Source organism: Microtus pennsylvanicus, chromosome 10 (assembly GCF_037038515.1).
Source record: "Microtus pennsylvanicus isolate mMicPen1 chromosome 10, mMicPen1.hap1, whole genome shotgun sequence".
NCBI classification, from domain to species: domain Eukaryota; kingdom Metazoa; phylum Chordata; class Mammalia; order Rodentia; family Cricetidae; genus Microtus; species Microtus pennsylvanicus.
In genome coordinates, this window is record NC_134588.1 from 5,014,805 (window position 1) to 5,042,616 (window position 27,812).

Consider the following 27,812-nt stretch of genomic DNA (forward strand, 5'->3'; position numbering starts at 1 on the left):
GAGAAAATTAAAACGCAAAAGGCACAAATTAGGAGAGACCGGTTAAAGACTCTTAATGACTTCCAAAGATTGTTAGGAGACATTTCCAGTGTACGACCAGCTGTTGGGATAACACCTGATCTAATAGTTCATTTAAACAAAACCTTAGATGGTGATAAAGATTTGAATAGTCCAAGAAAACTGACAGCTGAAGCAGAAAAGGAACTGACAATGATTGAGGAAAAATTACAGGAGACACATGTGGATAGGGTGAACCCAAATCTTAGCTGCATCCTAGTCATATTGCCTTCCAGAATTTCTCATACAGAGATTCTAATGCAGAGGGAAGATATTATTTTAGAGTGGATATTTATACTTAATAAACCAAGTAAAAAATTAAAAACTTATGTGGAAAAAGTCTCTGAATTAATTATAAAAGGTAAGCTGAGATTTCGTCAACTAGCAGGTATAGACCCAGCAGAAATTACAGTGCCTTTTACTACTGAAGAAATAAAAAAGTTATGGGAAGACAATGAACCGTGGCAAAGAGCTTGTGCTAATTTTTTTGGAGAAATTAATAGCAACTATCCAAAAAGTGGTAGACTTAACCTCATAAAAAGAACTTCTTGGATTCTTCCTAGAATTGTACGTGATGCTCCAATTAATGGAGCCCGTACATTCTATACTGATGCCAATAAATCAGGGAAGGCAGGTTACAAATCAGATGGATTGAGTAAGGTGGAACAAAGCCCTTATAATTCTGTCCAGAAGGCAGAATTATATGCCATTCTTATGGTGCTAAGGGATTTTAAAGAACCTCTTAATATAGTTACAGATTCACAATATGCAGAAAGAGTTATCTTGCATATTGAAACCGCTGAATTTATACCAGATGACACAGAGTTGACTTCATTGTTTATCCAGGTACAAGACATAATCAGGAACAGGCTTTGTCCAATGTACATAAGACACATCCGGTCCCATACAGGTCTGTCTGGTCCTCTAGCCCAAGGCAACGCTGAGATTGATCAATTATTGATTGGAAGTGTGTTGCAGGCCTCGGAATTTCATAAGAAGCACCATGTCAATAGTAAAGGCCTAAAGAAAGAATTTTCCATTACTTGGCAACAAGCTAAGGACATTATAAAGAGATGTCCTACTTGTTCTTTCTATAATCAAACACCGTTGCCTCCAGGGAGTAACCCAAAGGATACTAAGAGAAATGAAATCTGGCAGATGGATGTGTTCCACTTTATGGAATTTGGTAAATTAAAATATGTACACCACACCATAGACACGTATTCAGGTTTTCAATGGGCTACTGCCCTGAGCTCAGAAAAGGCTGATTCAGTAATCACACATTTATTGGAAGTTATGGCCATCATCGGTATACCTGCACAAATAAAGACAGATAATGGTCCAGCATATGTATCTAAGAAAATGAAATGTTTTTTGATTATTATAATATAAAACACATTACAGGTATACCAAATAATCCTACAGGTCAGGCAGTTATAGAAAGATCAAATCGTACTACAAAGGATATGCTGAACAAACAGAAAGGGACCCAAAAATACCCCCAGAAATAGATTACACAATGCTTTATTAACCTTGAATTTTCTTAACGCTAATGAGAAAGGAACGATAGCAGCAGAGAGACATTGGATAATGGAAAAGTCTGCTGAACTAAATCAACCGATTTATTTCAAAGATGTGCTGACCTCTCAATGGAAGCCAGGAGATGTGCTACGTTGGGGAAGGGGTTTTGCTCTTGTTTCCACAGAAGAAAATTTGTGGATACCATCAAAATTAATAAAGTTTTGATTTGAAGAGGAGAAACCTCTTGGAAAGGAGAAATGACAACTCATCCACAATGATGATATTCATACAGATGGTAAGAAAAACATATAGAATGGGGGCAGGGTTCTGTTCTTATCTCCACAGGAAAACACTCATCTTTGAAAAATTCAAGGGACCCTGGATGTTTGGATACTGACAGATGGAAAAATACCTGCCCAATAGGAAATATCAAGAAAACTGAAAGGGTTGTGTAAGTAATATTAAACCATATTTCTAAATTTATAAAGCTGGTTTTGAAGTTGGACTCTGGCTCAGTCCCTCTCCAATTCCAAGCCTGTTAGTAAGAGAAAAACCCAGAGTTTCTGGAGTTTCTGTCTCATGTCAAGAGCCATGATATGGGACAGAAAGAAATATGAGTTTAGAAAACATCTTTGCTTTTCTTCATATCTATCATACTTTTCATTGGATATATCTATCATGCCTTTCATTGAATATATATATATATATATATATATATATATATATATATATATATATATATGATTAATGTTTAAGTTTTTCACAATGAACAATGAGTTTTTTCCTGAAGTGGCATTTGAAGTTTCCAGGAAGAAGATGGGGCTCCATAACAACAACTCCACCTGGTTGATATGACGTCATGATACTGATAGCGCTACTACAAGACCTGCTTTGGGTACCAGCTGCACAAGACAGTTCCAACTTGGTTAGCTGAAATGGTGCACATCTTATACAACATTTTGGCCAGTCCTGCACAAAATACTCAGAGACTATTTGCAATTTTAAAAGACATTGATCTTGAAATTTAACCATCATTTTACTTTCACAGGATCCCCCAGAAAGAACGTCGCCCCCATGACAGCTGGAAGTAATTCTAGAGGACGACGTCCCCTCTCCCAGTAAAGTTTGCCCTTGGGTTTAGGGACATCATTTAGGGGTTGATTATAATTAGTATATGATTGAGGTTTGGGGAAGGAATTTTATAAGCTCAGGGATCATTTTGAAAAAAAAGGGATGATGGGACAATAGATTTATAATTGTGAGTTACTGTTTTTAGACAAATATATTGGTATTGATTCTTGTATATTGATACAAAGTTAAATTATATTGATTATTGTATGCATGCATGTTTCTACCTCTGTTTAAAACATTTTTTATGTATTGACATATATTGTATTGATATATATATTGTATATATTTACCATATTGCAGTGTACATTTCTACCTATGATTAGGATACTTATATAATATTTCTGTATTGATATATATTTACCTACTGCAATGTATATTTGTACATTGTTTATATTTGGAGGTCATTGTCCTCATTTGTTTCACACTCGTTTATTGTCTTAGTCTTTAAGTTAGATAGATATTGAGAATTATATAGATAAATAGTCATCTAAATTTGTCATTTATAATTAGACTAATCAGGTTCCTTAGATATATAGAGATTATACTCAGTATAGATAGATAATCTTCAACTTCTTCAAAGAGCTGTAGAAAATGGCCTTTAATCTAACTCAGAGTTTTGTGGTAGTGAGACACAATTACTCCTGGCAACACCGCTCTATTCCCGAGAGAATGTTGAGCACCAAAGACACTCCACCTGGAGCCTTTCTTTTTGACAGAACTGGCCTTTGGGCAAAGAAATGCCCATACCTCAACCACTGACAGAGATACAGAGCATGCATCAATGGATAAAACAGGACTGTCATATCCTGCCAAGACAGGGTAAGATAGTTTTGAAAAGTTGCTTGCCTTTGAAAATGGTGTGTCAGTTATGTTCGGCCTTAGCTAAAGTTGGTTGCTTCAACGCTGCTAACGTGATTTTGGGTGATTGCCCAGGTAGCTAGTTGTCTCTGTGATCTGTTGCATGTTTTGGAAGTTGTTTTACTGAACTTCCTAATTACCCAGGTAACATTATTTCCCTTCTCAGATCTTTGATGGGGTTGAAGACTATATAAATGTAGTTACTTTCTCTCATGACTTGGCCAAGTTATTTATTATACAAGACCTAAGCTAGTTAGAATAGGATATTTGTACTTATTGTATATAATTTCATAGTAGGTTTAGAACTCTCTTATTTAAACAAAAGGGGGAGGTGTTGCGGGAGGTCCTCCCGCTCCTCCAACCTATATCTGCTGAGATACCAGCCCATTGGGGCGTGGTCTCTCTCCCTTTAAAAAAGCGGCCACTTCCCTCTTCTCTCCTCTCTTCACTTCCTGCTCCACAGGCGACTAGACTCCTTTCCTGGTTGCATAGAGGGCTGTTGCCTGGGACAGTGATCTGTAAGTTTTTTCCCCTTTAAATAAATACCACCCTATTAATCATAATTCCAAACTGGTGTAGCATTGTTTGTGACTTACTCCTTCAGTGTGTTGATGCCTACTTAGCATTTGTATTTAGTTTCACCAGGTATTTAGGAATTGAAAGGCTGAGGGTACAGTTTATTTATGGAGGGCATGCTTAAGGCAAAGGATTCTTGGAGTCAACCTCCATCAGTGCACAAAAGAAAAATATTTCAGAAATGGAACTGATAGGTAAGTTAGAGTCTGGTCATATTTTCAGGAAAAGCCAAGCTTATTTGGCCATCACTGGGAACCAGTAGCTGATTTTAAGCAACAAATTAAGCAGCTTACTAATTATCAAATGCCCTGCATCCTCAGGTTGGGTTTCCATTGTACTTTATTGGGAAAGGAGAAACCAGAAGCAAGAACTAAGTTGCAGGGCAGAGGGGTGAGCTCTGAGCCTTGAGCCTGAATGAGGCAAGTTTGGTGATACCAAACAGAAAGCAAAGAACAAAACTTGTGGTAGAAGGTAATTAATTTGGCTTTGACACAGCAAATAAAACCCTGTGGATGGATCTTGGGAAGGACATAGCAAATGCAAGGCAGAGGACAGAGTGGGCTTCAAAAATTTGATTTTAAGACATTTCTGTGTCCATACACTTTCAGTAAGAGGATGAATGGAGATGGTGTAGCGGGTAGATATGACTTGAGAAAATTCGGCACCTAGAGGAGGGTGAGTAGGAGCCAATAGAAAATGTAGGAGCAACTATAAAAGAGCAACTTCAAGGGTGGTTGAGCACGATATTAAAGACGGAAAGACAGTCCGTATGATACGAAACGGGTAAGCGCATACAGAAGAAGTACAATTTTGGAGCGATAAACACCTATTCTACTCTGCTCTAAGAAGCCTAGCCAGGAACAAAGGAAGAAAATGGGGATTGTGCAGTGAACTGAGGAAAAGAAATATTTCATTTCTGCTTCTAATCCTGATATGTACACCACTGAGGTCGTTACCCTCTGGAGCCAATAACTTACTTTGTATATTATAACTGGTATTTTATATACTCGGTCTGCAAGACAGGTTTCAGCAGACTGCTTCATCGCCAGATCTAAAGAGCAGAGGCAGTGGCTGCGCAGAACGTTTTCACACAAATCTTCCAAAGCTTCCCGAGCCAACAGCGCGACCAGACCCATCACATCCTCACGACGAATAAAAACATTTAAAAGAAGTTTCACACACCCGTGACTGCATTACCCTGTCACTGCAAGTCGCCCCACCCTTCAGGACTGAACTCGCCCTGAGCTGGCATTCGCCCTCACTTCCGCCAGGCTTGGATTGGCATCTTGACTTCCTGTTCTTATCTCGCGCGAGCTCATCTGTGGCGAGATGCATCCTGGGTGACTAGTTAGCGCGCGTGTGGATGACGAAGCGGAAGTGCCGGCCGGGAGGCGGGACCAGAGCCCAAAGGGGCTCGGGATTGCGGAAGTTCTGTAGGGAGGGTCGGGTGGCTGGCGGAGTCCGTCGTAGATTTACAGCTCCAGAGCCGAGGCTGCTGCTCGGGGTCTCAGAGCCACTGCATCCGGCGGAGTGCGACTGTGACCCGAGCGCGACTCGACGGTACCGCTGCCGGTGGTCCTCGGCCCGCGCTCCTCCCCAGGGACCCGCCTCGGAGCTCCACCATGGCGTCCACGAACACCAACCTCCAGGTACTTCGGCCCTCCTCAGCCTCTCTAAATAGCCGGGCCGGGGGCGGTGCGGGGAGGGTGGAGGCGGGGAGCGGCAAACGGCCGCGCCCCTGTCCCGGGCCCAGGCAGGCGGGGACCCTGCTGCGGAGAAGAGGCACTTCCCAAACGGGATGGCCTTGCTGTCTCCCGTGCCTCACCGTGGTCTGTCTGGAGCACTCTTGATTTGCTGGTGACATTGAAAAACAAACCAGCAGAGTTGGGCCGAACTGGGCAGATCTCTCCAATCAGGAAGAGCTCCAGTTTCTCTACCAGGAAGAAAGGAAATGTATAATTTTGGCAAAGCACTACTCTGGACAGTTTGGAATAGGGTCGTCTTGGTTTCTCATGCTGATAAACACAAAGCTCTTCCAGGTCAATGTAAATACGCAAATAGCCCAAGAACCTGAGGTTGGAGCCACCCCCGTGGATTCGTTAAGAATATGTTTTTATGTATGTTCTCCCAGATTGCATTATTTAAGACCGGGGAGTATTTTAATCTGTATCTTCACTTCCTGCCTTCACTGAAAAAAGAAAAAGTGTTTTGTATGTAAATTTTGGATTCCTAAGATAGCTAATGTTAGGAAAAGATTATTGCTCCTTCGTGGGACGGCATTCATTGACAGATGTTTGCGGCACTGTCTGCCAACATGGGATTGTCAGTGGGATTGAATGTGCCTTGGTATCCAAGACTTCTAGCCCAGGAGGTTAGTTATTTGTCAGAGAGTAGAACGAAATACCCTCCAATCGATCTTTTGGTAGTTTCTCCAATAGTTACTTGTTGAGTGTTTTGTATAAGTAGCAATGATAATGTAAACGGAGAATAATTGATTGTGAAGAAATTCCACCTGAAGGAGGGCCCTTTAAACAGAGATCAGTACACACAAAGAATGGGTGGAGAGGCTTGACTGGTGCTCCTGTTGGGAAGTTCAGCCTAAAAGATTATTAAAATGTTTGCTATCTTTAGTAAACTCTAACTGCAAACATGGTTATTTCTGAGAATTGAGTTCACTGTTGATGTGTGTGTTTATCTTTTCTACCAAGTTTTTGTAAATCTATTTTTTTGTAACCCTATTCAGAAAATGTTGTTTGGATCTAGTTTGATTGGTTTGGGGGTTTAGGGGCTTTTTGTTGTTGGTGGTGGTGGTTTCAGCCGGCTTTTCTCCACCAGCCTTTTCAGCTTTCTAGCTGGGAAATTCAGATGGAGAACTGCTAAATGAGCAACCTTCCCAAGGAACAAAGCAAAACATCTTTGTAGACACTTTCAACCTAGTGCAGGATGCAAAGAACTAAAACAAAAAATGGTTCCATAAGTACAGTAACAGGATTAGAGGTTAGTGTGGGTCAGCATCCAGGGAGGTGCAGCTCACTCTCCCAAGGACAAATGAGAAACGTTTCACAGAGAGGTGGTGTGATCTCAGGTAGAGTGAACTAGCTCCTGTCGTCTCAGTGTTGGATGTGATCTCATTAAATCCTCAGGACAGCTCTTCAAGCTGAATGCTACTCCAGTTTCACGGGATTAGAAACTTGAACTTCTCGATCCTGTGGTGCTGAAAGACATGCAGCTAATTAGTGTTGAGGTTAGTTTTGATCCAGGTCTGTGTGCTTACAAGCATGTGGGGTTTTTTCACTGCAAGATTCTGGTTCTTTGAAGAAGAATGGTGAATGCTTTCCAGGTAGAAAAAAAATGCAGAAACATAATTTTTAAAAAAAGTAAAACAAAACAAAAAACCTTGTAGAGAGATGGAGAAAACTCCAAGTAAAAGAACATGAAGTAAAACTCAAAGATGACCCAGTCCTAAATATTTGTTGTCCATATAAAACTGTTAAGATTTGGGGAATTGTGTGTGTGTGTGTGTGTGTGTGTGTGTGTGTGTGTGTGTGTGCCCACATGTGTGTGCAGAAAGCAACTGACAGAACACAGTGTAATCATTAGAAACATGTACAGGCAGTCATAGGAATCTAAACAAGTTGGTTTTGGGGAGTGTGTTGCACCAGGAGGGCCATACTAGCACTGAAACCTTGAGAAGCTGGGGTTTTACAGGGGGACAATGTCAGGATCCTTTGTATGTATGTCTTGTGCCTTGGTTTGGGTTATACCAGCATAACAGGAACTCAGTGTGCAAGGAAGGAGCCAGAATTCCTAACAGTCACCAGGAGTTTGTGCTGCATCTTATGTTGGGTCCTCATTCTGCTGTATGTGGATGAACAGTGGAGAGGCATTTTCATGCTTTTGTTTCAGAATCAAACTTTAATCTGCATACAGTAACATCTGACTGGTAGCCTGAATGAAAGGAGACCAGTTACAAGACAGGGATCTGTGTGGTGGAAGGTGGTGACTGGCCAAATTAGGGTGGTCCCTATTTTAAATACCCAAGAAAGGCTGATGCAGAGAAAATTTTAAGAAAGAAAATAGTTCAGTCTGTGTCTTAAATTAAAAAGTGAGAGAGGAGGAATTAGAATCTGGGTTTTCTATAAACATTCTGGGCTGACTATTAGAATGGATATAAGTTGGTTCTGAAGATAAAGACAAGCATGCATGGAGAGAAGAAAAAGAAATTGAGTTCTGAACTAAGTTTGAAATGTTTGTTGAGACAGCCAGATGGAAATGCCAAGTGAGCATTTCATATATACGTGCTTGGGGACTGCACCAGCAATAAGGATCTGGAAGTTCAGCAGAAAGGTGGTGGACACAGAGAGTCCCATCTTGGAGAATTTACAGAATGAGAAGAATATAGCGTGTATTCTATAGCATATCAGAGACACTGGAAAATAATCACAGCACAGTAAGTATCTGGTGGTGTAATAAAGACCAAGAAAGGAGATACTGTTCAGTATTTGTTACTAGTGCTGTGTCCTATAGAGAGGAAGTTGGATGAGCAAGTGCATTCACAGTCAAAAGACAGCATTTCAGGAATAGGAGCTAAAGAAACTCAAATGAACTTGGGGCTTCCTCTGGGACTTTGTTGTCGAGGTGCTAAGGTGGCAGCTAGAGAGAAGTCTAGGATCCCAAGAAAGCTGGTGTGTTATAGTGGAATATTGTATCTATTGATCTGAGACAGAACTTAAACATGTTTTTCTACAGGGGAGGCCCCAACCAAAAAGGGAAGGGCTGGGCAGAACAGTCCAGTGGTGTGTCACTAATGGAGTGAGTAAACATCAAAGGGTATGATGGAAACGGACTCTTGAGCATAGAGGAAAGTCAGCCTTTGCAGATGGGGTTGGAACGTCTTTGTCCGGATGCTATTTTCTAGGATAGATACTCCATGGTCTACTCAGAAAAAGCCAATCTCGGATCTTCTGGACCTTTGTACTTTATATTGATGGCTAGGACCTGACTGACCCTGGGGCAGTGAAGTCACTCGGTCATATGCCAGCCCTATGCTGATGCATGAAAAAGTGAAGGCATAACCCCTGACTTTGTGAAGCTTTTCATCTAGTGAGGGAGACAGAGAGCAAAGAGACAAATAATTATAGCAACCTGGAACATTTTATTCATAGGAATGATGTGGACATCGTGATCAAAATGGAATAAATTTGGAAATCAACTTCATAAAGATTGTCAGCCCTGAGTCCTTAAAACATTCCATGTAGAGAGGGCATAAATAGAACCGAGGCTCAGACCAAATTCTGAGGGAGGGATGTCAGTCGCAGATGTCAGGGTACAAATCCTGAAGCCAAGCTGCTTGTGTGCTCTCGGAAATACCCAGAGAAGAGGGATTGTTGTTAGGGATGACAGGAATAACCAAAGAGCAGAGATGCCTGGAGTTTCCCCCTCATTGAGCAACTTAACAGTGCGCCCATCATTTACAGTGCCATTCTGGGCTCCAAGGCTCTCAGCAGAGAAGTCTGTCTTCATGGGATTACTGAGGAGGTTGCCTGTGAGTGCAAACAACAGCCGCTGCATCCATAGTGATGGGAGAAAAGCGGGAAAGAAAGCTGACAGAGGAATAGAACCCAGCCTGAGGTTAGAAGGTTCAGGGAGCCTTTTCTGAGGGGTGGCCAGCTGAAGTAGGACTAGAATGATCCAGTACAGAGCTAGGGACTGTGGCATGTAAGGCCATATATATAGACCATGCTCCAGCGTTTATATTCTGCTGCTTGCAGCAAGGAGCCATCAAAGTGTGGCAAGAGCGGAAGCAGGCTGACTGCCCACACCTATGTGGGAGTCACAGCAAAAACGAGTGTGTTGGGGTGACATGGGGGAAATGCAAAGAACAGCTCCCTCTTCAGAGACATGCAGGACAGTTTCACGTGCAGGATGCCACCAAAACGCAGGGCCAAATGGGGCATTCATCACCGATCAGACTTTAAAAGGATTCAACGTGCAAGAGTGTTTTAGACTATGTTTCCATACACTGTTGGACACCAGATACCTAAATAAGAATTGTGCTGTAAGCTAGGCATGGGTGAATGTTACGGGAGGTCCTCCCACTCCTCCAGCCTATCGCCGCTGAGATACCAGCCCCTTGGGGCGTGGTCTCTCTCCCTTTAAAAAAGCGGCCACTTCCCTCTCCTCTCTCTCTTCACTTCCTGCTCCGCCGGTGACTTGACTTCCTTCCTGGTTACGCAGAGGGCTGACAGTGATCTGTAAGTTTTTTCCCCTTTAAATAAATATCACCCTATTAATCATAATCCCACATTGGTGTGGCATTGTTTGTGACTTACGCCTTCATTTGGCGCCTATTTCTAAATTTATAAAGCTGGTTTTGAAGTTGGACTCTGGCTCAGTCCCTCTCCAATTCCAAGCCTGTTAGTAAGAGAAAAACCCAGAGTTTCTGGAGTTTCTGTCTCATGTCAAGAGCCATGATGTGGGACAGAAAGAAATATGAGTTTAGAAAACATCTTTGCTTTTCTTCATATCTATCATACTTTTCATTGAATATATCTATCATGTCTTTCACTGAATATATATATATATATGTGTGTGTCTATATGATTAATGCTTAAGTTTTTCATAATGAACAATGAGTTTTTCCTGAAGTGACATTTGAAGTTTCCAGGAAGAAGATGGGGCCCCATAACAACAACTCCACCTGGTTGATATGATGTCATGATACTGATAGCGCTACAACAAGACCTGCTTTGGGTACCAGCTGCACAAGACAGTTCCAACTTGGTTAGCTGAAATGGTGCACATCTTATACAACATTTTGGCCAGACCTGCACAAAATACTCAGAGACTATTGGCAATATTAAAAGACTTGATCTTGAAATTTAACCATCATTTTACTTTCACAGGATCCCCCAGAAAGAACGTCGCCCCCATGACAGCTGGAAGTAATTCTAGAGGACGACGTCCCCTCTCCCAGTAAAGTTTGCCCTTGGGTTTAGGGACATCATTTAGGGGTTGATTATAATTAGTATACGATTGAGGGTTGGGGGAGGAATTTTATAAGCTCAGGGATCATTTTGAAAAAAAAAAAAAAAAAAGAGGGATGATGGGATAATAGATTTGTAATTGTGAGTTACTGTTTTTAGACAAATATATTGGTATAGATTCTTGTATATTGATACAAAGTTAAATTATATTGACTATTGTATGCATGCATGTTTCTACCTTGTTTAAAACATTTTTATGTATTGACATATATTGTATTGTATATATTTACCATATTGCTGTGTACATTTCTACCTCTGATTAAGATACTTATATAATGTTTGTGTATTGATATATATTTACCTACTGCAATGTATATTTGTACATTGTTTATATTTGGAGGTCATTGTCCTCATTTGTTTCACAGTTGTTTATTGTCTTAATCTTTAAGTTAGATAGATATTGAGAATTATATAGACTAATAGTCATCTAAGTTTGTCATTTATAATTAGACTAATCAGGTTCTTTAGATATATAGAGATTATACTCAGTATAGATAGTCTTCAACTTCTTCAAAGAGCTGTAGAAAATGGCCTTTAATCTAACTCAGAGTTTTGTGGTAGTGAGACACAATTGCTCCTGGCAACACCACTCTATTCCCGAGAGAATGTTGAGCACCAAAGACACTCCACCTGGAGCCTTTCCTTTTGGCAGAACTGGCCTTGGGGCAAAGAAATGCCCATACCTCAACCACTGACAAAGATACAGAGCATGCATCAATGGATAAAACAGGGCTGTCTTATCCTGCCAAGACAGGGTAAGATAGTTTTGAAAAGTTGCTTGCCTTTGAAAATGGTGTGTCAGTTATGTTAGGCCTTAGCCAAAGTTGGTTGCTTCAACACTGCTAATGTGACTTTGGGTGATTGCCTAGGTAGCTAGTTGTCTCTGTGATTTGTTGCATGTTTTGGAAGTTGTTTTACTGAACTTCCTAATTAACCAGGTAACATTATTTCCCTTCTCAGATCTTCGATGGGGTTGAAGACTATATAGATGTAGTTACTTTTCTCTCATGACTTGGCCAATTTATTTATTATACAAGACCTAAGCTAGTTAGAATAGGATATTTGTACTTATTGTATATAATTTCATAGTAGGTTTAGAACTCTCTTATTTAAACAAAAGGGGGAGGTGTTACGGGAGGTCCTCCCACTCCTCCAGCCTATCGCCGCTGAGATACCAGCCCCTTGGGGCGTGGTCTCTCTCCCTTTAAAAAAGCGGCCACTTCCCTCTCCTCTCTCTCTTCACTTCCTGCTCCGCCGGTGACTTGACTTCCTTCCTGGTTACGCAGAGGGCTGACAGTGATCTGTAAGTTTTTTCCCCTTTAAATAAATATCACCCTATTAATCATAATCCCACATTGGTGTGGCATTGTTTGTGACTTACGCCTTCAGGTGAATGTATGTGTTAATCCCAGCAACTCTGGAGTATAAGACTGGAGGATTGCTTGAGTGCATAAGTTTAAGACCAGCTTGAGCAGCATAGCAAAATCTTGTCTTAAAAAAGTGAAATAAGGTTTTAGCATGTCATACTGGGCTTGTAGCAACCCCCAATTGCCCACTGTGGGCTAAGTGACTTAAATGAGTGACTAAAGAAACATAGCATTTCACGATAATCTGCAGAAAATTTTGTCTGAATAAGGACAATATTTATTTCTGCCTTGTGGCCTAAGCACTAAGCCCTTAGAGCATATGGTTGTGTGCGCTGTTGTCCTGAGCACCTGGTAACCATGTCTATGACTTTTACATTTATATCCTGCCTAGTTAAAACATGGGAAAACTTGCCCTCACATTCTCACTGTTTGACCTGTGAAGCATAAAACTAGTTCCTTTTTGTCAGTTCCAAAACATTGTAAGAGAAATGTAGCCCCACCTGCATCTCTACATCAGCACATGCTTCCAAGTCTAATGATATTCCTGCATGTGAGTGGCTGTGGAGTTTTGAGTGATTTTCATATTATTTATGTTCTTATGTTTAGTGTAGCCTAAGAGTATTATTCATATATTCTCATTCCCCATTTGTTCTTATTTCTGTTAGATACAGTTTACTACCTAATTTAACCAAATTAGAATATTTTACTTTGATTTTTTAATTATGGCTTTTGTGTGTGTGTGCCACACAAACATGTGACTTAGGAAAGGTCAGAGGGTGACTTTGAGGAATTTACTCTCATTTTCTATCGTATGGTTCCCAGGAATCAAACTCAAGTCATTAGTGTTGGTGGTAGGCACCCTACCCACTATGCCAGCTCATCAGTTCCATGCCTACACCCCCCACCCATTGGAGTGTTTTAATAATACAGGCTCTTTATTTTCATATGTCTGCAAATGTTTTACATTAGAATTTATTTTATGTGTATGGGAGTATTGCCTGTATTGTGTCTGTGCTTCCTTTGTGTTATTAATGCCCATGAAGACTAGAAGAGGGCATTGGATTTCCTGAAAATGAAGTTACAGATGGTTGTGAGCTATGGATGGAGGTTCTGGGAACTGAATGCTGGTCCTCTAGAAGAGCAGCGAGTGCTTTAACGTCCCCCCCTATGTTTCTCCAGCCCCTAAATTACAAAGGTTCGTCGGTGTTATTTTGACCTAATGTGCCATTGTAAGAAGTGTGAAGTATTCAGTGTACTCTTCCCCTAGTTGCATGTTATAAACTAGTACAGTCAGGATATTGATGTTGACACATTGAGTAGCTCTTACTCATTCCCCACTTTAACGTGTGCTTCCACTTCTGTGAGGCCAGTTTTAGGCTCTACACTGATCGTGTGGCCAGCATATAAGCAGGCATCGCACTTTAGAGCAGCTCTGTGGGGCCTCATGCTGCTCTCACGTCACTCTCCGTTGTCTCTTCACTCGCGGTCCAGTTCCCTGGCAGAATTCATTCCTGCTCATCTCAGACTTTGACATTTTGAGAACATTAGTTAAATGGAATCATTAATACGGAACCAGTAGCATTGGCTTTTTGTTTTTTGTTTTTTGAGACAGGTTTTCTCTGTGTTGTTTTGGAACCTGTCCTGGAACTAGTTCTCATAGACCAGGCTGGCTTTGAACTCACAGACATCCGCCTGGCTCTGCCTCTCGAGTGCTGGGATTAAAAAAGTGTCACCACTGCCCTGCAGTATTGGCTTTTTGCAGTAAGCATAATAGCCTCAAGATTCATTCAAATCTTATATAGCAATAGTTCATCGCTTCTTATTGCTGCCTAGTGTTCCTTAGTATTTTTATATAACTGTTTAGCTATGATACCATTGAAGGCTATCTGAAACATTCACTCATACGCAGTCTTTTTTGTGAACACAAATCTTCCTTTCTTTGGGCGATTGTCTAAGAGTGTAGTTGCTTTGTTTATATATTAGCTAAATACTTTGTTCTGTAAATAAAAGCCAGTTTTTCAGAATTTCTAAACCATTATACATGCTCAGCATCCCTTCCAGCGTTGATGTTGTGTTTGTTTTTACTTTTAGCCATTGTGATAGATGTTTGGTCTTTTTCATTGCGGTTTTAATTTGCATTGTTCAAATGTCTAATGATGGTATGCCGTCTACAGTCTCATTGGTGAAATTATGTTTCCCCATTAACTAATTGGATTATTTTTCAAGCTCATGCTACACTGTTTTGGGACAGCTTACAAGAATAGTTCGTTCTCTTCTACTGTGTGGGTCTCTCAAATCAACCAAGCTGGGTAGCAGGACCCCTTATTTCCTGAGCCGTCTCACTGGCCCGTTAAGATTCTTTTTGAACTGTTATGTCTTCAGGATCCCTTTGTGCATTCTACTAGATGTTTCTTTGTCAGGTGTTTCACAGTATTTCGTCCAGTCTGTACTGTCTTTTCATCATTTAGTAGAATCTTTTAGAGAACAAATGTTGTTAAATTGATACGTTTGATGTTAACATCTTTTTATTCTATACACTCTTTTTGATGTTAAATATAAGAATTTTTCTTGTTTTTTTTCGAATAAGTTTTATGTTTAAGTCTCTGCTCATTTTGAGTTAGCTTTTCGAGACAAATGGGATTTAAGTTAATATTCCTCTTTGTTCCCGCATAGCTGTCCACTTGCTACAATGCCATTTTAAAAGCCTACTTTCCTGTTGTTGATTTGGTTCTGCATGACTTTAAATATTCCTTGGCTGTGTTTGTATGGCTCTATTTCTGAGAAGGTCTTCCTTTTTAAATCTTTATGGTAGTTCCCATCATAGATGTGAAAAGGTAGAAAATGAATCTTTGTCAAATCATCAGAAAATGCCCATCAGAAATACTTTTCCTGTCATTGTTTTAATGCTCTTTTAATATTTCTTGATGTGACACTATTTTGGTTTATTTTTCATGGCAGGGTTTCTCTGTGTAGCCCTGGCTGTCCTAGCGTGCTCTGTGGACCAAGCTGGCGTTGAACTCAGAGATCTGCCTGCCTCTATCTCCTTAGTGCTAGGATTAAAGGCGTGCACTGCCATGGCCCAGCGCTAGTTGTTTTTTGTTTTGTTTTTTTTGTTTTGTTTTGGTTTTTGTTGTTGTTTTTAAATGTTTTTGCTCAGTATAGTTTTTGGAAACTTTTCAGAGTCTTGATATCTCATTGTTCCATGGGGGTTTTATCTCTGTGCATTAATGTTTCTGCTTTAGGAAACAGCACTAGGCATTTTCAAATTCTTTAAATTTATTTTATGTGTATGGGTGTTCTGTCTACATGTGTATTTGTGTACCTGGTGCCCACGGAGACCAGAAGAGGTCGGATTCTCTAAACTGGAGTTACAGACATTTGTGATCGGACATGTGGGTGCTAAGAATTGAACCCTGGTCACCTAGAAGACTAGCCAGTGCCCTTAACCTCTGAGCCATGTCTCCAGTCCAGCAGTTACTTAATTTTGAGAATTTCCCTAACCACTCCTTTTTAATTAAATCTCTCTGCCTCCCCCATTATGTGTGTTTGGGGGGGGGGGGCATTGTTTGCTTCAAACTTAAGATTTATGCTTCCATATTAAGTTTATTATTTTGCCTCCCTCAAACAGAAAGCAATAGATCTTGCAAGCAAAGCAGCCCAGGAAGACAAGGCTGGGAACTATGAGGAAGCTCTTCAGCTCTACCAGCATGCTGTTCAGTATTTTCTCCATGTCGTTAAGTGTAAGGCTGCTTTATTTTATTTAAACCTGTGCACTAAAAGGGAAAAAATTGTTACATGTATAAAAATCCAAATCCAAAGCCAAGAGAATTTAAAGATCTAAGGCCACCAAATAAAAATAAAGTCCCCTTTCTCCTGACTTTTAAGTCCTGCTCACACAGGTGACAGCTGTTATAGTTGTTACTTCATACAACCAGTATCTTTTTGTGTATTCAGTGGAGAAACCCTTGTTAGATAACCTATACAGATTACATGATTTGAGCTTAATCATTGCCTGAGCATATGCTGGAAATGATTTTGTTGTAAAAATAAATTGGGAGATACTAAGTGTATCTTACAGATGCTCTATTCTGGGAACTGGAGATTCGGCACTGAGAAACAAGTGCATGAAAACCTGTAAGGTCCATCACTAATCCTACACTCAGTGTTTTGGGTTGTTTTAATTTGTACTTTCCCATTTAAGTGGAGGGGAGGGGTTATGCTAAAGAAAAACTGAAAATGAAATAGAACATATAAGAGACATGAGGATAATACTATGCATTGTCTATATTGTTCAAGTCCACATTTCAAAATAGCCTGATAGAGGCCGTTATGTAATACAGTTACCATGTTGTTGGTCCACATAATGTGTGTGATTTCTGTTACTTAGTATACTTTGAATAAAGCAGACAAAGATGTTAATGAGGTTATTACTGCTTTACTTCTGGTTATCTTTTATATCTTAAAATTTTTATTCACTTGTATTAATTTTATTTATCAACATACGCGTGCAGTGAACAGAGAGCAAACCAGCTCCTGGTTTTCTAACTCCACCTTCCAGCCTTTAGTGATCTCCATGCAGAGTTGTGTGTCGTCTCTCTTGTGATTGATTCTGTGGAAGACACACAGCTTTCAGCTATCTGAAAACTGTAAGGGAAGAATTTGAAATGTATAGACTATTAAATACTTTGCTACTATAGAACATTAACTTAAAATATCTACCGTTTTGCTCTGAGGTTTTTTGTTTGCTTTTAAATTCACACTGTTGGCCTCCAGCCCTGAACAGGAAGGAACAGAAAGGGGTGGTAATCATTGGATACAATGAGTAAGAGATGGAGTTCCTAGTTAAAAGAGTATCTCTAAGTGTGAACCTTTCTCCACTGAGTACTATTATTAGCCTCTTTTCTGATGTCCTGATAGAATACCCTGGGGGAAAACAAGTTAGGAATTCCTGAGAGACTGACTTCATTCTGCTTTATGTACAGTTCCAGAGGGAATCCTGCTTGTCATCACAGGAAAGGCGTGGCAGCAGGGGTGTGGCCAGTCTGGGAGTCAGGAAGCTGACTGATCACAGACCGTCAACACATAGGAAACTAGACAACAGAAAGCAGAGCTAGATCCTAAAACCTTAAGTCCACCCCGGTGACACAGTTCCTCTAGCAAGGCTCTACCTCCGAAATGTTCCATAACCTTCCTAGGCAGCACCAGCCACTGGGGTCCAAGTGTTTGGATACCTGAGCCTGTGGGGAACCACAACAAACGCTAATGAAATAGTTTCTCATTCCCTTCACAGATGAAGCACAAGGCGATAAAGCCAAGCAGAGTATCAGGGCCAAGTGTACCGAATATCTTGATAGAGCAGAAAAACTGAAGGAATATCTGAAGAAAAAAGAGAAGAAACCACAGAAGCCTGTGAAAGAGGAACAGTCAAGTCCAGTTGATGAGAAGGGGTATGTATTCTCAAGTGTTAGGTTTTATATCTCATAACCTTTTATTTGTGTCATGGGTTTCTTTGACTAAGCCAGGTATTTTTCAACCCTGAGTCATAGTCCAGAGGGAGCTTGTTGCCTATTTCAGTCATTAAGTTTTATTGAGACACAGCCTTGCACATCTGTTTATATACCGTCATCTCAGGCAGCTCTTGTACTGTAACGGCAGAGTTGAGTGGTTACAGTAGGGATTGTATGGCCACAAAACCTGAAGTAGTACATGAAGCCTTTCAAAGACCAAAGTTTGCCAGTGTGTGCTTACTGCTTTTTACACCTCCCTGACTGTTTTTGAGTAACTGAGAAAATACTGTGAGCATGGCACTAATACACCCCTGTCAGTTCAAGTGATCTATGAATTAAATCTGACCCTCTGGACAAAATGAACACAAATTCCAATAATGTCATTAATTTTTATTTATGCAAAGTTTTTAAATGTGGATTTGCACTATGTCATTGTGAAGAAGGCAACAGCACAATTTTTAAAAACTGAGCTCAGGTTTTCACTGTCTTCCTAGATGCATGAGGTGTCACAAATATAAAGAGCATTTATTGCACTTTAGTGCATTCATTCCCAGCTCTCCTCAGCGGGAGTGTATACTCTAGCTTGATTTGTTTTCAGTGGTTCTATGAATGAATGTCAATGTGGTTCCAGATGACATACTAGAAAAATGACATTCCAGGTTGATGTGGCCAACTGGATTTGAAGCACTGAGAATCTGGTGAACTCTGGAGCCTATGATGCCCACAGTTTGTGTTCTGCAGGGTACAGGTTTCTTGGATGATGCCCAAGGTCATGAGGGAATGAGGGATGGAGCCCAATAGCCAGTGCTCCCCTCCCATGTTTACTCATGAGGAAATTTTGCCTCTTTACTAGGCATTGCCAAATTTAAGGACAGGAGAAGAATAAAATTTACAGTTGACTGCCTTAACCTGTGTGGCAGAGTTTGAAGAATATGATAAGCTCAGAGTATTATGTTCCTTGTTGAGACATGGTTAGGAAACAGTTTCTGTGGCACACCAAGAGCAGTTTATGCCCTGAAATAGTACAGTAGTTCCCAACATGAAGTGCACAATTCATCATGAGCATATAGCTCACACATTTCTGCCAGCCAGGGACTTTGATTGTCCCTGTCTACTGGGACACATGCTGTGTTAGTGAGGACCTGTTCTGCAATGGCTGCCTGACAGGGAGAGTCAGTCTTTCTTCCCTGCTAAATAACAGTCTTGGTTACAAGTAGCAGGAGTCACTTTGGCTGGTTATATTTTATAAGGGATTACCTTACAGAATTTTGAGGACAGAAAATAAACCTTGAGTTCCCATCATTAAGAAAACTACCCAGAGCCGGGCGGTGGTGGTGCACGCCTTTAATCCCAGCACTTGGGAGGCAGAGGCAGGCGGATCTCTGTGAGTTCGAGACCAGCCTGGTCTACAAGAGCTAGTTCCAGGACAGGCTCCAAAACCACAGAGAAACCCTGTCTCGAAAAACCAAAAAAAAAAAAAAAAAAAAAAGAAGAAAAGAAAAAAGAAAAAAAAAGAAAACTACCCAGGATACCATATGGGGACATAGAATGAATTCATCCCTGTGGGATTTTATGTTCAAGTAGAGATCTTATTGCTGCCACCTCCTCCACCAAATATTCCTAGGGCTCAGAAATACACAGCAAGACCTCTGCCTCGGTTTCCACAGGGCAAACCAGTGGTCTTCCCTGAAGATATGTTCTTCATGTAAGCAGCCCTCACCTTGGCGGATTTCAAGTCTGATGAGAATAAAGGTTGTCTGTAGGAAACTTATGAAACACAGTTGGTTTTCAGTGGTTTTTGCAGCACTAGAATCTTGAATAGGAGACTGAGCTATCAGACTCAGCTCATGGAGTTACTTCATCCATAACCCTGCCATTCTACAGATAACCAAGGCTTTCCCACCCTGGCACAAGTCCTATCAAGTTTTTTAAATCCTCTTTGTATCTCTCTTTGTCTTTTTTGTTTGTTTGATTGTTTTGTTTTGAGACAGGGTTTCTCTGTAGCTTTGGAGACTGTCCTGGAACTAGCTCTTGTAGACCTGGCTGGCCTCGAACTCAGTTATCCAACTTTTCTTCTCTGTCACTTTATCACTCAACATTGTATCAGGAACATTTTCCATTAATTGTTTTTACAACATTGTTTTCAGAGGCTGTAACGTATTCTGTCATAAGGCTCATCTCTATAACTGAACATAGATTCTTTTTTCTCAGTGTACTGTAGATGTAGCTGCCCTTGTAGTGAAAATTTAAAATTATCTCTTCAATATAAATCCCTAGATGTGAAATAGTGCTGTTCTAGTTTGTTTCTCTGTTGCTATGCCAAATACCACGAGCTAAAGCAATATGGGGAGAAAGGGTTTAATGTAGGTAAAGGGTATAGTCTGCCACCAAGGGAAGCAGGAGCTTGAAACAGAGACTAATGGAGGGATGCTGCTTACTGATGACTGATGGGGGATGTTGTCCCTTGCTTGCTTAGTTATTTTTCTTGTATAGCCCAAGCTCACCTGCCCACTGAGGCACTGCCTATAGTGGGCTGGGCCCTCCTACATCAATTAGTAGTAATCAAGGTAGCGTCATACACATGTGCCCACAGTCCGAGGCAATTCCTCAGTGAGATTCCTTCCTGGGTAGGCTAGGTTTGTGTCAAGTTGGCAAAAGCTAACCAGCACAAGTGGGTTGGCCTTTTTTCTTGGCATTCAGAAAATACTCACCAGCAAGCTTTGTCTGTTGGGGGACCTTAGGCTAAGGGTTATAGTGTAGATAATTGTGTATTGTACCTTTTCTTCCTAGCAGTGAGTCTTGTTATATTTGGTCCCGACAGTTTTTTCTATAGTTGCATATAACTTTCCAAACCCTTCATTGAATAGTGTGGGCATACAACCTGCAGGTACATACATGCATGGGTGTGTGTTATGAGGATGGAGGTGTATCTGACTTCATCCTGGTTTTGTCCATTTCCAGTGCATAGTTCCCTATTGATTATCTGCCTGCTTCCTGTTTTAATATATTCTTAAAAGCATCATTTGAAAGGCTTAAAGTAATGTTTAATGTCAATGTCTTTTCTTGCTTAAACACTCCAGGTTATCTTTCCTTCACTGTTGCATTGTTTATTGCAGTGAGTGATCTTGTGCATGTATTCATTTCTTTTCATCAGGAATGAAAGTGATGGAGAAGCAGAGTCTGATGACCCTGAGAAAAAGAAACTACAGAATCAACTTCAAGGTTACTCTGGATTTCATTCTTAAATTTACTTATTGAAAAGACTCATTGCTTGAATTGCTTAGTTTCCCTTTATTTCATTGAGTTTCAAAAAATGGCTTTGGTTGCTCATGGATCACATACTGGCTTGTTTCCAGGCTAGGGTTTACTCTCAAGGCTTTCTAATCTTGTGTTGTTTTTAACGGAGTTTTAAAGAAATGGTTTGTTTATCTACCTTTAAAAGTTGCTTTTTCTTTCATTTTCCCTTGTAAAGTAAGTAGCAATGACACTGTTAATACACCGCAAGGCCCAAGGGCCTGAATGATTAGGAACTACACTGATTCTGCTGCCATGACTGCACTTGATGTGTGCTCCATTTTCTCTCTGTTCTTCTCTTCCACTTTCCAGTGTTGACAGATATGTTTATCTCTTTTATCTGCTACACACGGCAAGGCTCTTTGATTCTGCTGTCCTGGAGTACAATGGCATAATGGCGTGTCCGCTATTATAGATCTCAGTTCCGCTCTGAGGTCTGCCACATAAAAGCATTCAGATTTTGGGCAATTTTCCCAGTCTCTCAGAATCTGAGTCCCCATCTTGAAAGTGGTCATTTCTTTCAGGGCAAGATAATGCAAAAAGATCTTAATAAATTCTAGAGGTTTGATTAATGGTAACTCAGCATATCTAAAATGGCATCTACTTAATTGTTGGTTTCTTTAACTGCTGAGATATGATTGCATTTTTATATGTTAGCTAATGGCTTTTCAAATAAAAGGCTCAGTCATTAGTAGTATGTATTTGTACCTTTGAGTCTTACCTAACAAAATATTTAACAAAAAGATTCCCATTTTGTAGGCTCGGTTTGGTTACTGGATAGTGAAAGTGTGTGTGTGTGTGTGTGTGTGTGTGTGTGTGTGTGAGAGAGAGAGAGAGAGAGAGAGAGAGAGAGAGAGAGAGAGAGAGAGAGAGAGAGAGAGATCTTAGACCTCTAACCTTGCTATACTACTTCCTTCATTTTGGTAATATTTCCATTTTACCCACCTCACTGGAATATGTAAAAGAATACTATAAACCTAGTATGTTGAAAACTGTATAATTATGATAAAAGCAGAGGTTTTTCGTTTTTAGATTTATTCTTTTATTTTTATCTATGTGTCTCTCTGTGTGAGTGGATGCGTCATGTGTGTGGATGCCCATAAAGGCCAGAAGAGGGTGTCACATCTCCCTGGAGTTGGTAGTACCAATAGTTGTAAGTTGCATGGTGTGGGTTCTGGGATCCAAACCTGATTTCTTTGGGAGAACAGTGTGCACTCTTAACCACTGAGCCATTCCTCCAGCTATAACAATAGCGTTATTTTTGTTGTTGGTTGGTTTGGCTTTTATTTATATGCCAAGAACTTTTGTAGCAGATTGGTGCAGCCGCCAGGGAAGGTTGAGTTACCCTGCTGTGCTGCACTGCCTGAAGTGGCAGGACACTCACTGTCCAGACTGCCCATCTGTATTAGGTAGACTTCTGAGTTAGAAGGCAAGGAGCTGTTTGCCCTGCACATTCCCGTACCCCAAGTGAAAGGTACACCATATATTTGGTTTTGAAAATTAGAGTTTTTAACAGATGTTTGTAAATTCCTATCAATTCGAAGTCCTAAAACAACATTTCAATGTAGAAACCTTTGTAGTCTCAGAATGAAATAGAGTGAGTGGAGCTCTAGCCTTTCCTGTGAGGGCTTTATCTGTCTTTTTTCTTTCTTTTTTAAAGACTGTCTCACATAGCCCAGACTAGCCTTACATTTTTGTAAGTGAAAATGACCTGGAATTTCTGATCTTTCTGCCTCCATCTCCCTCCCATGTCCTGGAATTAGAGATATGTGCCACCATGCCTAGCTTTTGTCCATTTTTTTTTAAATTAATGGTTGCTAATAGATTAGTATCTTTATTTATTACAACTGGGAAGATAGTTCAGGCAGTAAAATGCTTGCCACGTAAGCACGAGAGTCTGAGTTCCGACCACCAGAACTCACCCTAAAACCAGACACAGCAGCATACATCCACAATCCTAGTGCTGGGAGGTGAAGCTAGGTAGATTGCTCGGGTATGCTGGCCTGCCAGCCTAGCGTGCCAGGTGAGCTCTGGGCCACTGAGCTCTGTCTCATGAACAAGGAATGAACCTGAAGTTGTCCTCTGACCTCCATACAAGACACACGTGTGACTGCATGCCTACACACACAGTCATTATTTTAATTTTTTATTCCTGAAATAATATTTTAATATCTTACTTGTGTTTTAGATTATGGTATTTAATATATGATTATGAGGATTAAAATGGATTATGGCTTGAATTGTCTGTTATTTTGCTAGCTAATTCGGAAACTTGTAAGGTTAAATGTCCGTTTGATTTTAATTTTTTGAACTTATTTTGTGTGTGCATGTTGTGCGCCATAACACATGTGTGAAGGCAGAGATAACTTTCAGGAATCAGTTTTGTTCTTCCATCATGTCATTTCAGGGAATCAAACTTGGATGCCTTTATCTGCTGAGCCATCTTACCAGCCCCAAATAATATTTAAATATAATATACAGTGCATTAAGAAAAATGGTGCATTTATATTCTTGGCAGTACAGTCAACTTATATTTTTCAGTAATCTTACCTTGCCTTTTTAGGTTTTTTGTTGTTGTTGTTGTTTATTTGTTTGTTTTGTTTTGAGACAGAGTTTCTCTCTGTAACAGCCCTGACTGTCCTGGAATCAGTTCTTGTAGACCAGGCTGGCTTCGAACTCACAGAGATTTGCCAGTCTCTGCCTCCCAAGTGCAGTGACTAAAGTCATGCGCCACCACCACCTTTTTAGTTTTATGAACCATTAAGTTTTGGTACTTAATCTTTCACAACTAAATATTGAAAAGTCACCTTTAAACTTTAATAAAAATATTAGTTAAACGTGGAAATAAGCTGAGCATGGTGTTACATGCCTTTTATCCTGTAGCTCTTGAAAGGCTAAGACGGACAGATCTCTGTGAGTTTCATGGCCAGCCTGATCTACATAGTGAGACCTGCCAACAAAAAAAAGAGTGGAATGTGAGTGGATATATTATGCATGCTTGGTGCAAGAGGGTAGGGTGTGTGTGTGTGTCTGTGTCTGTGTGTGTGTAAATGCATGTTCCTGTGTGTTAGAACTCATAGCATGTTGGGAAGGGTATATGTATGTGTGTATTTGTAGAAGCCAGTGATTGTTGTGTTCTTGAGCTTTCTCTGCCTTGTGTGTTGAGGCAGAGTCTCAGCTGAACCCAGAGTTCACTGATTCAGCTAGTCTCGTTGGCCAACTCGTTCCAGAGATCCTCTCTATCCCCCACATGAAGGAATCACGTTCAGGCACACAGACATGTGGATGCTGGGAATCCTAGCTCCAGTTCTCAACACTTGTTTGGCAAGCCCTTTACCAACTGAATTGTTCTAGCTTCTCGTGGTGTTAGATTAAATGAAAATCTTGCATTAGCCAGATGATATACATGGAGAAAGAGAACTTACCTTCATTTAATGAATGAAGCCCTATCATGTGGTATAGACTTTTTTTTGATGTTACTGATGTTAGTGGAACCTATATAATGCACATTGACTTTCTTGTATCACACTGAACTATTATGAAGCAAAATTTACTTTTATTCAATTTTAGCCTAGTAATTAAAGATTTTTGTACTTTGGAAAAGTTACTAAGTATAGGCTTAGATGCGTAGGTAGTAATTTTAACAATAAGAAATTGGGTTTAAAAGTATTTCATGATTAGTGATTCATGTATGTGAAGGTGTCTGTTCTGTTTGAACAACTACCTGCCATCTTGTTTTGTGTATATTTGTGTGTGTGTGTGTGTGTGTGTGTGTGTGTGTGTGTGTGTGTGTGTGTAGGCCAGAGGTTGACCTCAAGCGCCATCCTAGATCATTCTTCTTTAGTTTTTGCAACAAGCTGTTACTAAACCTGGAGCTCATCTGGTGGGCAGTGAACCCATGGATCTCCCCGTGTCTGCACTCCACATCCCAAGAGCTGGAGTTCAGACATGAGTGCTGGGACATGATGTGGACTTGGATGACTGAGCCGTTCCCCAGCAGAGTGACTGAGCCATTCCCCAGCAGAGCTGGAGTTACAGACATGAGTGCTGGGACATGATGTGGACTTGGATGACTGAGCCGTTCCCCTGCAGAGTGACTGAGCCATTCCCCAGCAGAGCTGGAGTTACAGACATGAGTGCTGGGGACATGATGTGGACTTGGATGACTGAGCCATTCCCCAGCAGAGTGGCTACTTCTCGTCTTTTTAGACTGTTTCGTGATTTAAAGTAAAGCAGTTCCTGTGTACTAGAAAGTTGAAAAGGCTTTTCATGAAAATAACTAGAGGTTTCTTCAAATAATTACAGGATATTTTTCTTGGACTCGTACTGGAACAGTTTCTGTAGTTTTTTAATGCACTACTCTGAGAAACGAAACACTCCTTTAAGTAACTTTGTTAATTGCTTTTTTTTTAATGGTCTTGTTTAAAAGCCAGATAGACAGTTTTGCAAATCTCAAGAAATTGCAGGTCTTTAAGGGCATGCTTGTCTTTTCCATTATCTCTTTCTTTCTCGTTTCCATTCCTTCTGTCTTTCCTCTTATTTTGTCTCCTGTCTTTCTATTTTTAGCTAAAATCACTGAAGCATTCTCTCTGGTATTCTAACGGAGAGTGTTAGTTAACAAGAGAAATAGTAAGCTAGACCCACTGGATGAGTCCATTGATGTCCAGAGCCCACACAGCTCTCATACTCAGTGTCACCTGATCCATGTGCTAACCCGTCTGTGTGGTTTGGCCAGGTAGTTCTATTTTCATTTCACTAATAAGGGAGCAGAAATTTAGGCATTGAGTCCTGTCCATAGCTGCCTAGCAAACTACCTAAGTTCTTGCCTCCTGGTGATTTCTAACAATTTCCTCATGACACTACTTCACAGAGAGTCATAGTACTGAAAACATTGAAGTTTACAGTGTACTTTTTAAATGTGGCTTTCTAACTTTGCTGCACTAGTCTTTCTCAATTTAAAGATGACCCATTATTTTGTAGGTGCCATTGTTATAGAGCGACCAAATGTAAAATGGAGTGATGTTGCTGGTCTTGAAGGAGCCAAAGAAGCACTTAAAGAGGCTGTGATTCTGCCTATTAAATTTCCTCATCTATTTACAGGTAAAATGGCTTCTAACAGTTTTATTTCAAACATATTAGTGATTAAGGTAGAGCATTGTGAATTCATGTCTCCAATATGTGAATTATCTTGAATTGACATTTAGATGTAGTAAACTATTTTTACAAAGATGTTCCTTTCTGTGTCTATATTTCAGGTATACATTGCAGAATAATCTGATTGTCAGTGGGGCTTATGACAAATCATTGGAATACTACAAACACAATACAATGTAGTATATATAGCCCTATTAATAAATGTAAATCTATATGATAGTTTACCAAAAGCTGTCCACATCTATTATAATGATCAGAAAGCAAGTTATAAAAACATAGACTGTGATTCCATATTAAGTAAATATGTTGGCTTTAAAATGCGAGTAAGTGCTAGGGAATATATATATATCTTCTGAGTTTTATCTGAGTTTGTACAGTAGTCACCTGTTAGTTTTTTTAAATGGGGACTTAAGAGTTATGTAACTGCCTGGGATGGTGCACATCCGCTAGGAACAGAGAGCACTTCTTACACTGTGAAGAGGGCTTTGCTGACCACAGCTCCTGGAGCTAGCCCAAGCAGCTCTAGTTTCAGCGTAAGTGATATTTGCTGTGCAGGACGGTTTTACATTGTTCTTTTTGTGACTAATGGTCGTGTCTGTGATGTGACTGTACCCACAGTCTAACACACAGAGGTTTTTCACTTTGAAAACAAGCTGCTTTGTGTAGAAAACACATTGTGATGTTGGCTGCAAACTGAGCAGGTTCAAACAGTGATGTCACAGAAAGGAGGTAGATTAAAGAATCTGTGGGCTGCATCTCACTTCCTTAATTCCAGGGCATTGCTTACAGCCCAATCTCAAGGGTATAAAACAGATACTATAAAAGTTAGCATTGTAGTGCTGTGAAGGCTCAGAAATCTGGTTGAACTCTGGGTGTGACATACATACAGTTCATACACAGAGATGTTGCCTGTATTTGAACTTGAAATTTTCTCATTTACTTTTACTTGATTATAATTATTTTTAAAACTACTTATTGTTTACCATGAGTGAAAAAAAATAGCATCTATTTAACATACATTTAAGAGGTAATCACTTAAATAAAAAGTATACACTACCTAATACCATTTCCTATCCTTCCAGTGTTCTGTGTACCAAGTGCCCCACTCAGGGCACTGCTGCCCTACAGGTGTGTGCGTTTAAAAGTGTAAAGCAGAATAGAAGGGAAAGGCAAGCCTTTCATAATCAAGATGGTATTGTTTAGTTTCTGCATCAGCCGTTCAGGGATGGTTCTGCTGCGGACAGGAGGTGCCCATCTGCAGCTTGTATGTGGATTCTTTTAAAATTCATATTATATAATTC

General features: G+C 40.3%; 1 protein-coding gene across 1 annotated transcript in view; it reads left to right on the forward strand.

Moving 5' to 3' along the window:
* Positions 1-5,522: 5,522 nt before the first annotated feature.
* The window catches only part of Vps4b (vacuolar protein sorting 4 homolog B), a 34,892-nt gene continuing 12,602 nt past the window's right edge, over positions 5,523-27,812 (forward strand). Inside the window, exons 1-5 of the mRNA XM_075987623.1 lie at positions 5,523-5,792; positions 16,185-16,296; positions 17,847-18,003; positions 21,218-21,285; positions 26,338-26,457. Coding sequence (XP_075843738.1) covers positions 5,766-5,792; positions 16,185-16,296; positions 17,847-18,003; positions 21,218-21,285; positions 26,338-26,457 — 484 coding nt within the window. The 5' untranslated portion in view covers positions 5,523-5,765. The remainder of the gene's footprint in view (positions 5,793-16,184; positions 16,297-17,846; positions 18,004-21,217; positions 21,286-26,337; positions 26,458-27,812) is intronic.